We start from the raw sequence: 11,825 nt of genomic DNA, 5'->3' as shown, positions 1-11,825 counted from the left end.
GGCCGCTGCCCTTTGTCCCTGAACTGGACTTTTGTCTGTTCCACCCGACTTTGCAAAAGTTTGGCGGCCACGTGTGTGCGGCCCGGGCCTGTGACCGGATGAGCCAGCTGGCCGTCATTTGCCCCATGGCCGCCTGATCAGCTGCCCACACAGAGGGCATTTCAAAATTGTGTGCAATAACCATGGATTAGCTCGCCCAAAATTTCTCAAAAAAGTGAACACCCTTTTCCTCTTTTTTTTTCTTCCCCTCTTTGAGGTGGAGTTCACATAATGTAAAGGCCACCATTTAAAAATGTATAATCCAGTGCCACTTAATACATTCACAGGTTGTGCCCCCACCTGCCCTCACTGGTTTCAAAGTATTTTCATCAGTCCCAAAGGAGACCTTCAGAGGAGACCAGAACATGCCGCCACAAAATATGCCACCTTGGCATGAGGATTCTTTTGAGCTAAAGGCAAAAGCACACAGGAAAACTCTCTGCCCTCCCACTATTTTCCTGAAAGGAAGATAAGTCTACAAAGGTGTCCTCCCACTTACCAGGAGGGACAAGTGACCATCACTACAGATATCTTTGGGTCCTTATGCACCAGAGGAATCTATTTAACAAACTTTGCTAACTGTCCTTTAGCTGCCATTTATCTTTCTACCCATAATTTGCCACCACGAGAGACTCAAGTCCTTCTCCCTTGTCTTGTCACTTCTCTAAAAATTCACTGTTCCTGGATGATGATGTCTTATACATCAGAGTTCCAACCTACCTCTTGAGAATGACATTTTTCTGGGTGTTGCCCATCTATACCTGCGATACCCGTGTTAATGTTTGCTTCTCTCCAGTTGATTCTTTTGTTACAGGGTCCATCTCAGCTTAGAACTAAGGGTGGAAGAAAATTATTTTTCTTGCTCAGCACCGTGGTCCTATTAAGCAGTCATGTGTAATAGTCCCTGGTCCTGGTGACCACTAGTCTGCTTTTTCTATACATATTACCAATTCTTAATATTTCATATAAGTGGAATCAGACAATATGTGACTGCTATGGTTTGGAGAGGTGTCCCCAAAGGCTTGTGCGTTGAGGGCTTAGTCTCCAGCCTGTGGCACTATTGGGAGGTGATGGAACCTTTAAGGGGTGGGGCTTAATTTGGTCACTGGGGGCATGCCCTGGGAAGGGACATTGGAACCCTCCCATTCCTCTCACTCTTTCTGCTTCCCGGCCACCATGAGGTGAACAGTTCTCCTCTGCCACATGCTCCCACCATGACATTGCTATGTCACCCAGAGCAATGGCGCCAAACAACCATGAACTGAAACCCCTGAAACCATAAGCCAAAAGAAACCTTTCCTCTTTACAAGCTGACTCAAGTATCTTGTTACAGTCGTGGCAAGCTGCCCGACACGATGACCATTTGTGTACTGCTTCTTCCACGGAGTGTAACATTTTCAAAGTTCACCGACACTGTAGCATGGTCCAGAGTTTCACACTTTTATGTGGCTGAATAATATTCTACTGGATGGTTATACTGCATTTTGATTCTCCGTCCATCATTGATGAACATTTGGGCTGTTCCCGCCTTTTGGTTATTATGAACAGAGGAGCTGCTGTGAACATTCATGCCATGTACTTGCTTGACTACTTTCTTTCAGTTCCTCCGGGTACTTATCTAGGAGTGGAATTGCTGTGTGTATGTGAGGTGCTGGGAGGGAACCCAGGAGAGCTTTACCCCTGGGTATTTTTTGGTTTTTTTGGGTTTTTTTTTTTTTTTTTTTTTTTTTTTTGAGACAGGTTCTAAGTTTCTGAGGGCCTTGCTAAGATGCTGAGGCTGGCCTCAAACTTGCAATTCTCCTGCCTCAGCCTCCTGGGATGACAGGCATAACTTTCTGAAGAACCACCCAACTGTTGTCCACACGGAGTGCACCATCTCAGAACTTCACCTGCTACCCTAAGGACATGTATGACTGCGGCAAGGAGGCTGAGGCTGGAGGCCAGAGGATGGGAGGCACCAGGCTTGCTCCTTTCAAGACAACTCTCTCGGGAGAACGACCAAGAAATCCCACAAGAACTCCCTTCAGAGGACATGCCCAAGGACCCAGGGGTCCCCCAAGCCCCAACTGCCAAAGGTCCCAGCAGCCCCCAATAGCACTGCACTGCCCGCCGAGCCTGCAATAAGGTGGACCCTTACAGGACGCACAAGCAGCTCCCAAACCACAGCAGCCATCAAAGCCAAACGCAGGCTGGAGTGTGGCTCAGTGGGAGAGCACTTGCCTGGCGTGGGTGAGGTCCTAGGTTCCATCCTCAGCTCTACATATAAATGAAGATTCATTGACAACTAAAAAAAATTTTTTTAATTTTTTAAAAAAACGAACTACGTGTTCTGCTTATTTTTCTAGTTGCCTATCTCTCCTCAACAGATCATGAACTCCACCAGGGCAATGATGTCGGTCTGTCCTGGCACAAAGTGGTTCTCCATAAGTGGGATTGCTTGCAGGGCTCAGCTCCCTGTCCAGGGCTCTCTTCTCACACTCCATATGGTCCTGGGAGAACTTGTCCACTCCCAAGTACAGGGCATTTGGTTGGAACTCGCCACAGCTAGAGCTGGGAGGGTATTGAAACAAGCAAATGCCCAGTTAGAAGCATTTTGGCCATAATCTAAACGTCCATCCGTTAGGACAGCATCGTGAATCCTTATGTGACATCATTCAGCACAACCCAGGAACTAACCTCAGTGGCATGACCAGAACCTAAATGGTCAAACTGGAGATTCGGTTGGTATGTGAAGGTTGGTATGCGAAGGTCCAGCCCAATTCAGTCCCCAGTACTCTTCCAAAAGACAAGATTCCTGGCTGGGCGCCGTGGTGCACACCTGTCATCCCAGCAACTTGGGAGGCTGAGGCAGGAGAACCTCAAGTTCAAAGCCAGCCTCAGCAAAGGCGAGGCGCTAAGCAACTCAGTGAGACCCCGTCTTTAAATAAAATACAAAAGAGGGCTGGGGATGTGGCTCAATGATCAGATGCCCCTGCATTCAATCCCTGGTACCCCTGCCCAAAAGAAAAGATCCCTGGAACCCATCTATTTCTTCCTGGCCCACAACCCCCTCCTTCAGCAGCCCCTGTTCTTGCTCACCTAAGACCCTGACTTCCCCACAACAGCCCAAGCAGTGCACCAGGCCTGGCTTATGCTAGACAAGCGCTCCACCATTGAGCTACACCCCGTCCAACCCCACAAGAAAATTTTAACTCCCACATCCAACCAGTGCCAGTCCCTAGTAAGACTTGAGTGCAGGGGAGTCTGTGTGCATCATTCTTCTGTAATTGGGGTCACTGTTTCTGCAACAGAAAAAGATCCAAGCCAAAATGGAAGCATGCAGAAGGAAGGAGGCCTCCAGTTTCTGCTGATGTGTAATTGGGGGATCCTTTCTCTCAAGCCCGTGCAGTCCCCCGTGACTTTGTGATACCACAGTGCATTTCTCCGGGCAGCTGCTGGGTACCAGGCCCTGTTCCAGGCACCCGAGACACATCAGTGAGCTTTGCAGGCACTGCCCAGCCTTCCCAGCACCCACCATCTGGTTAGAGCTGAACTTGACCTTGGAGAAAGAGACTCAAGCTGGCCTGGCCTTCACAGCTGGCCTTGGTGTTGCTAGGCACTAGTCTGGCAGTCACAGCTGGGCCCCGGCCAACATCCCCCTGCTCAACATACACAATCCCATGGAATGCCAGCATCAGACAAGGCCACTCTGTGACCCTGTGAGGGCAAGACAAAACAAGCCTGCTCAGCCATCACAGCTGAACCCAGGCAGAGCAGGAACGTGGGTGACGGACCCCCTCCCCCAAGGAGAACCTTGATAACCCTTCACCCATCGAAGATTTCGTCTTGCTGCATTCCTCCAACTTCTTCCTGAAAACGATTAAGATACGCAGTAACAGAATGACCTCAATCCCGGCTTCCTGTGAGCTCCAGATCTGCCTCCCAGACCCTCCTTTTCCCAGCAGGCAGCAGGACTAGGCTGAAGTATGATTGCAGCCGCCTGGCTGGACCAAAGCCAGGAGCTGGCAGCAGGTGCTCAGACCTCAACCCAGGGAGCGAAATGATGATTAGCCTGAATTCAGTGAGAAGGAGCCATCGCGAACTGGGTCAGCTTCGCCACTCTGACATCGTTATTTGGTTTTGGTTTTGATGCTTTTAATTTCTCAGTCAACTGGGCACGATGGTGCACGCCTGTAATCCTGGCAACTCAGGAGACTGAGGCAGGAGGATCGCGAGTTCAAAGCCAGCATCAGCAAGACCCTAAACTACTCAAGTAGACCTGCCTCCAAATAAAGTATTAAAAGGGCTGGGGATGTGGCTTAGTGATTGAGCACCCCTGTGTTCAATCCCCGGTACCCCCCAAAAAAATTTTTTTTCAATTAGTTTTACTGAAGTACAATTTATATACAATAAAATTCACCTTTTTTCTCTTTTTGGGGTACTAGGGATTGAACTCAGGGGGCACTTGACCACTGAGCCACATCCCCAGCCCTATTTTGTATTTTAATTAGAGACAGGGTCTCACTGAGTTGCTTAGCACCTTGCTTTTGCTGAGGCGGGCTTTGAACTTGCAATACTCCTCCCGACTCAGCCTCCCAAGCAGCTGGGATTATAGGCGTGTGTCACCACGCCTGGCTAAAATTCACCATTTTAAGTATACAGCTTAATGAGTTTCAGCAAGTGTATACAGTTATGTAACCTACCATAACAGTCAAAATACAGAACATTTCTATCATTTCCCAAATCTCTCTTTCCTCTCTTGTGTGTTTTCTCCCTCAGTCCTGGGGACTGAACCCAGGGGTACTTACCACTGAACTACATCCACAGTCTTTTTTTTTTTGGTTGGGGGGGGGGAGGGGAGGACAGGTTCTCACTAAGTTGCTGAGGCTGGCCTCAAAACTTGCAATTCTCCTGCCTCAGCCTCCCCAACCAATGGGATGACAGGCATGCACCACTGCTCCTGGCCTCCTCCTCCCTTTTTAAAAAATATTTTCTAGTTGTCAATGGACCTTTATTTTTATATGCAGTGCTGAGAATCAAACCCAGCGCCTCACACATGCTAGGCAAGCCCTCTACGACTGAGCCCACCCCCAGCCCCTGTATTTTTATTTTAATTTTTAAAATTAAAAAAAAAAAAAGTCCAACCAACAAATGCATCCAACACAGAACCAAGTTCAGCGTCCTTCAACTCTCCCCCGACGACCACCTCACTGGGCCCAAATCCTCCTCAGTGAGTTCTAACTCTCAGGCACCCCTGGGACCACTAATAATAAGCCTGAGTTAAGTCAACCTGAAGTGTGCGCCTGAACCCTTGGCTGGTGGGGCAAAGTGACCCCCTTAGAGTGCGCCTCGCGGGTCTGTGAGCCCTGGGATGATGTTAATGGATGCAGAAACGGCGGGGAGGGGGGGAGGGGCCACCAGCAGGAGGCGAGGAACTGCTCCAGGTAGCCTATGGTGACCAATACTCACTGGTCATTACCATCCAGTCCCGTTTTCCAGATGACAAAATGAGGCTCCAAGAAGTCATGTCTAAAAGCCTCAGGAAGCAGGGTTGAGAGCCAGGTCCCCGCCGCCTGCCTCCCCGGGTGCCAGAGGACCATTGTGACAGAATCGTCAGGGGAAGCTCTTGGTCACAATGGGCTGAGCCGGACCACACTTGGATGGAGCCCTTGGAAGAACCACATGAGTGTCCTCTGGAAGATCTGGGACGGAAGGAGTCCAAGAGTCCCACCTGTTGCCAAGTGCAGGATTCCTTAGCTCCCATGTCATCCATTGAGGTAGGTCTCTGTCCTTGTCCCTGTCCCTACGTGGAAGGATACTCAAAACTACCCGGCCAGCAATCCTAGTTGTCAGACTCCCATAAACTATTTTAGAAAGACAAGAAAGTCCAGGTGGCTGAGTGGAGGGGCTGCGAGTCTGAAGTTGAAGGTCGGGGAAGGAAGGGAAGGGGAAGGTGTCTGACCCTCAGGCAGCTGGGAGACAGGAGGAGGCCGAGGGGAACGGCTGCAGACACAGAAGGAGCACGTGCTGCTTCAACAAGACAGTCGCAGGGGCTGCAGGGCTGGGGTCTGCAGGACGAGAGTGGGCCCAGGTGGGAAGGAGAGGAGCCATGGCTGAGGATGAGAAGAGGCGTTCCTGTGTGAGACGCACATGGGATGCAGTGGTTAATATGGGGTTCTAGAATCAGAATCAGTCCTGGTTTCCAATCCTAGGCAAACGACCACCTCCCCAAGTCTCAATGTCATATACTAAGCAAAGGCTAAAACCCACCTCACAGAGTCCAGTGTAGTAAAATGGGTGCAAAGTGAAAGTTCCATACATACTAGCTGTGGATAGACATTTTCCCCATAATAGTGACTCCCCTCTGTTCTAAACCCTACTACCATCACCCCAACTTCATACTGAGAAAATGAGGTTCTCACCAGGGTCTTGCAGGACCTGGGGCCCAGTCCCTCTCCCATCTCATTGGCTATGGTGTTTTCATTCACTTACCTTATGTGTCTCTGGGCTTTTGCACTTTCTGTTCCCTCTGCCTGGGATGCTGTTCCCCCTAGATACTCAAGTTTCTCCTTTCCAGCTTTGTCAAACAGTTAACCAGCAGTCATTTCGCGGATATGATCCCTCCTTAAAACTGCAACCCTGGACTGGGGTGTAGCTCAGTGTAGAGGGTTTGTCTAGCACCAGGGAGGCCCTAGGTTCCATCTCTGGCACCACAAAAACAAAAGGAAACACCTGTAACCCACCGAACCCCCATCCCTCTACCCTGCACGACTTTCCCCCCCCCCACCACCACATTACCACCAAACTTACACTGCAACTGATGTTATTATATTTATTTACAATTGTCAACTATATACAGATTCTTGATCTGGATAGTTAACTGATGTACCTGCCCGTCCCCGGGCCTAGAACAGTGCCTGGCACACGGCAGGCACCAACCGAATGATCATCCCTCCACTTTCCCTGGGGGCAGGCACAGCTGGGCCTGTATTCTGGTGTCCGCCACCCCCCACCCACCCCCAGCGCAGTGCTTGGTGTAAGGAAAGGAGTCAAAGGCAGCATTGTCCTCGGTGGCCACTTGCTCAGTCTCGTGTCTTTGTCCCCCCGTGTCTTTGTCCCCTCGCAGGTGGCACAATGTCCGGTGCTAGCAGCGAGCGCCCTCCTGCCGTGCCCCATGTCCCAACTGGACTTCCTCAAGGCCTCGCACTTCGCACTGGGGCCGGACCCCCGGCTGCACCGGGGCGTCATGCAGTCCACGATGCACCGGGACTTCCCGGCCCACCCGAGCCCCACCCCGAAGCAGCCGAGGGCGCCGCCTCCACTCTCGGCGCTCTTCCAACACAACGCGCGCCGGGCGGGACCCGAGCAAGTGTCGGAGATGCACCGCGAGTTCACGCCACGGGACGTGCAGCCCCCGGGGGAGACGCGGGAGCGCACGCTCGCCATGCAGTCCAGCAACCTGCGCATGCACGCGGACGAGCGCACCGGCGTCAGCTTCTCCAACGCGCGCGCCGCCTACGGCTGGCCCGAGCAGCCCGCGCACGCCCGCGAGCTGATACGCGGCGCGCGCCTCATCTTCGACCGCGACTCGCTGCCGCAGGGAGACCGAGACAAGCTGCGGGTCCCGCCCACCACGCATCAGGAGCTCTACCCGCCTCACGACGCGTGCCCGCCGCCGCGCGCGCCTTGCCACCACCTCGGTGAGCGCGCGCCGGGGGCCCCCTGAGCGTTTTGAGGGAAAACTTGGCCATGTCTGGAAACCTTGTTGGTTGTCACCCCTGAGGCTGAGCGTGCCGCTAGCAGGCAGCGGGTAGAAGCCAGGGAAGCTGCTAAGCATCCCACCGTGGGCAGAGCAGACCGCCTGCGGAAAGGGAGTCGACAGTAGTACCAGGCTCCGAAAACCTGCAATCTCCCGAGCCTCGGTTTCTGCCTCCGTGGAGTGGATTCTCTCCAGAGAGAAGTCCCCAATGCTAGTTTGAGATCAGGCAAATCTGCTGAGTTGCCTACCTCACCCTCAGCCTTACGGCCTTAGTAACTAGGAGCAAATTGGCCTCTCCAAGCTTTACTTTTCTCATCTGCAAAACTGGTATGATCACAGGACCCAACCTCACAGGAGCTGGTGGAGCTGAAGGAGCCCAGGCTGCACGGGGTACCTGGCAGGTAGCCACCATCTGTGTGCTTTTCCAATTCTGTCACTCCAGGGGTCCTTCCTGTGGACATCAGGAATCAGAGTCCCTCCAAGCTGGACTCGGGGGTTGTCAGACTTGAATTTGATTCTTAGTTCTGGCCCCTAATTTTTGTGACTTCAAGTAAGTTGCTTGCCACTCTGAACTTCAGACAGGCTGCAAGACAAGGAGACACAGGCCCAAGAAGACCCTAGAGCCCGGCTCAGGACTTGGTGGTTATTCGTGGTGCTGTTACCTTTATTATTATGGTGTTTTCTGGACTGGTCAGGGCTGCCCACCTTCCTCCCCAGGCAAGCAGGGAATCCATCCCACTCCCCTCTGTCTCCCACCTCCTCTTCCCCTCCACAGGTGGTCCCAACACCCTCAAGTGGGGCTACAAGAAACAACAAGGGACCTCCTACCGGAGAGAGTTCCAGGCCCTGCCGGGCTCACCTGCCTTAATGTGTAGGAGGGTAAATCAAGGCTGGGCCGGGATTGCTGGGGAGGGCAGCCATGGGGGCTGGGTGGTCTTGACCTTCCATCCCTCTCTGTCCACAGGCCTCCTCCTCTGTGCGACTGGGAGACTGCAAGCTGGGCTATGGGCTCATGTTTTCAGACCTGAAACAGACCCATAGGCCCCAGGGGCTGCCCCCAGACAGGTACCAAAGGACCACTGCCTTCCCCTGCTCCAACATGGACCGTGGCTCTCCACAGCACGTGGGTGTGCCACTTAGGTTCCTAAAGCAGTTGCTTCCAAGGTCTCCATCCTGGGCGGGAAGGTGCCACTGTTGGGCCAGCTCACCCACTATTAGGTGCTCTGGCTTGACCAGTGGGCCGCTGCCCTCCTCCCCTTTCCTGGGAGTTGCAGGGAAAAACACATGGATCCCCCCTTCCTTACCCGCAGGTATGACAAGGCTCAGGCCGCCACTCACATCTACCATGTGAATATTCGTCCTGGAGACGGCCTCTTCCACAGCAGGACCACCATGACTGACCACTTCTACGCCCGGGAGCCAGGTGAGAACTACTCCCTGCCCTGCCCTGGCTCCCCTAGCAGCTTTCCCCGGCTGCTCAGCACCTACTCTACCACTGACAGAGCCTTTTGTTCTTCATGGGGATCAGACTCCGAAGTCCCACATCCTGAAAGGGAATTGGCACCCGGGCCCCGGCAGCCTCAGCACCTCCATGCAGTTCTTCCACGGCCAGGTCAGTGGGTAGGGAGAGGTGCCAGGGCTCATAGGGAAAAAGACTTAAAAGGCAGAGCAAATAGCAGGTGCAAAGGCCCTGAGATGGAGGTGAGCGGGACACACATGCCGAGATCTCTGGGGCTATTTGTACCATCTAGGGCAAGTCACTTCACACTTCCCAGCCTCACTGGCTCTGTCCAGAGGGGGAGGGAGCCTCCAGGGCCACCAATGGGAGGATATGGGAGCTTCCTGGGTACCTGTGGGTCCCACAGGTACCACCAAGCACCCAACCACCTGGCCGCCACATGACCCATGAGAATTTGAAGTGCCACGTGATCCTTGGAGAGGAGAAGCTGCTGGGACACTTTTTCCAGACCACCATGGGCTCCCATTACTGCCCCCAGCATGTGGAGGGGTCACAGAAGATACCCAGCCTCCAATTGACCCAGAGCAACCTACCGAAGGGCACCTGTGGTGAGGGGAGTGGCCCTGTCCCCCTCTAGAAAGCCCCTCCCGGCCTCAGCTCTGCCCTGGTTGACGGCTGTGGCTCTGCCACCTAAGGCTTAATCCCACCCAGAATTGACTAGGCCCCCAACCCCACCCCTGGGCTGCCCCACCCCTGGTAGCCCTGGCCCTCCCTCCCCCTGTCCCCCATGGCACAACCCGTTGGACTCTAGCTCCTCAGGAGCCTGCCCTACCTGGTCTTGTCCCTAGTTCATCTGGACGGGCCCTGCCCCACCCCCAGGCCAGCCTTAGAGCTTGGCCTCTGAGCCCTTCCCTGCACCTCATCTGTCACGTCACCGAGGCCTCGTCCTCTGCCCTCTCCTTGGCCGCCCCCTTCCACATCTCCAGAGTTCGATTTTCTAACCATGAACCAAAAGATGCTGAAGCCGCATGGAAGAGCTAAAGCCCTGGTGACCAAAGAGTTGTTACAGAAGGTGAGACGGGGGAGGGGTCCAAATCAGTGTGGACTCAGAGTTAGTGTCAAGTCCACTAGGGTCACAGCCTGGTCAAGGTCACCCCTAGCTCACCGCCAGGGTCAGGTCAGCATCAATTCAGGGGTATCTTCATTTCACCAGCCAGAGTTAAATCTCAAGCTGAGGGGACTAACTTAGAGTCACCTAGGATCACCCCAACCCTGGGGTCATTCCAGGGGCACCCCTGGTTTCTCTCCAGTACCTGGGTCAGTCAAGACTGGGGCCCCTTTTGCCCACCTCCCCAGCAACCAGTCACCAGCCAAACCTGGCTGAGCCTGTTCTCACTCTTTGATGACCCCAGGGTGGTCCAGGGCCCACAGGGTGGCCAGAATAGGTCGATTCAACAGGCTGCCCTCCCAAACCATCCACCCTGACTTCACAGTGCAAATACAGCCACCTGGAGCCCCCGCTGGGTGGACAGCGCTTCCTCTCAACCAACTACCAGGTTGACTTTCCTTGCAAGTACCAAGGCCCAGTAGTACTGAAGACGATGAATTTCCAGGAAAGCCACGTGCCCCTGGGCACACCTCGCCAGCTGGGCTGCAGGCGCAGGAAGGTAGATCCTCAGGCGCCACAGATGCCTATGTACCCATGCCCCAGCCAGTAGTAAATGTCACCTTGATGGCATCCTGTCCCATTCCATTAGTCGTCTGTTAAAGAGGATGCTTGGATGAGTGGGGGCCAGAGGAAGGAACCACACAGGAGAGAATGTCTCATTCGTTCCACGGAGAAAACCCTGGATGCCTGACCAGACACATCGGCAAACCTTGGGGTTACTCTGAATGATGTGAGAGTATAGAGTCACAGTGTGTGACACAGGCATTGGGGTGGGGGTTGAGGATGCAGGCTCCTGGGCCCCGATGGACACGATCCACATCCTGACTCTTCCAGGTCCTGACTTCCCCAAACTTTACCGGGAGACTGGGGTTAATCTTGCTGGACCCCATTTCCTAGCAACTGATCTGCGCCTGCCCAGAGCGTCTAGCTTGCCCCAGGACATAATTCTGCAAACCGTCTCTTCCTAGTGAGAGTCATTGTTACCTTAACCCCTGTGAACCTCATCTGTAAAATGGAGCAAAAGAGCAAATCTCTCAGGAGATCCTTATAACTGACGGGAAGCTGAGTGGTGCACTGGTTGGCCACATGACCAGCCCTTAGATCAGAGCAGCACCCAGGAAAAAAACCAAAAAAAGCCACTAGGACACAGTGAGGTCCCAGGAGGCAGGTGTGCAGCCAACGGAAGGTCAGAAGGAAAAAAAGGTGGAGTCATGCCCTAAAGCCCCCGAGTGACCAGTACCTTGGACAGCACCCGACCTTTAAGGTCTGGGGTCTGGTGAAGAAGTTACATCTACCTGGAATAGCATGGGCCTTGGTGGCCAAGCTGTAGGCTGTTATAATCCTGTTTCAAAGAATGAACCTCGGGCCAGACCTCCAAAGACCAAGGCGCCCCGTCCAATAGCCACAAGGAGCCAACCCTG

The 11,825-nt window shown here is 53.5% G+C and overlaps 1 protein-coding gene and 1 long non-coding RNA gene across 2 annotated transcripts; one reads left to right on the top strand and one right to left on the bottom strand.

Annotated features, from left to right (window-relative positions):
- Positions 1–2,324: 2,324 nt before the first annotated feature.
- On the bottom strand, positions 2,325–3,976 carry LOC143395362 (uncharacterized). The gene is made up of 2 exons (XR_013090764.2): positions 2,716–3,976; positions 2,325–2,589 (listed from the first exon to the last, which is right to left on the bottom strand). It is a non-coding gene; the product is annotated as an uncharacterized LOC143395362 (long non-coding RNA).
- A 2,151-nt stretch (positions 3,977–6,127) lies between these two features.
- On the top strand, positions 6,128–10,954 carry Saxo5 (stabilizer of axonemal microtubules 5). Its single transcript, XM_076859031.2, has 9 exons — positions 6,128–6,157; positions 7,145–7,718; positions 8,553–8,656; positions 8,742–8,842; positions 9,088–9,200; positions 9,280–9,389; positions 9,643–9,844; positions 10,223–10,308; positions 10,730–10,954. Exons 1-9 carry the CDS (start codon positions 6,128–6,130, stop codon positions 10,952–10,954), a joined length of 1,545 nt encoding a protein of 514 aa, XP_076715146.2.
- The last annotated feature ends 871 nt before the right edge of the window (positions 10,955–11,825 follow it).

The sequence above is a fragment of the Callospermophilus lateralis genome, chromosome 1, assembly GCF_048772815.1.
Source record: "Callospermophilus lateralis isolate mCalLat2 chromosome 1, mCalLat2.hap1, whole genome shotgun sequence".
NCBI classification, from domain to species: Eukaryota; Metazoa; Chordata; class Mammalia; order Rodentia; family Sciuridae; genus Callospermophilus; species Callospermophilus lateralis.
This window is presented reverse-complemented; position numbering and strand designations above follow the sequence as displayed.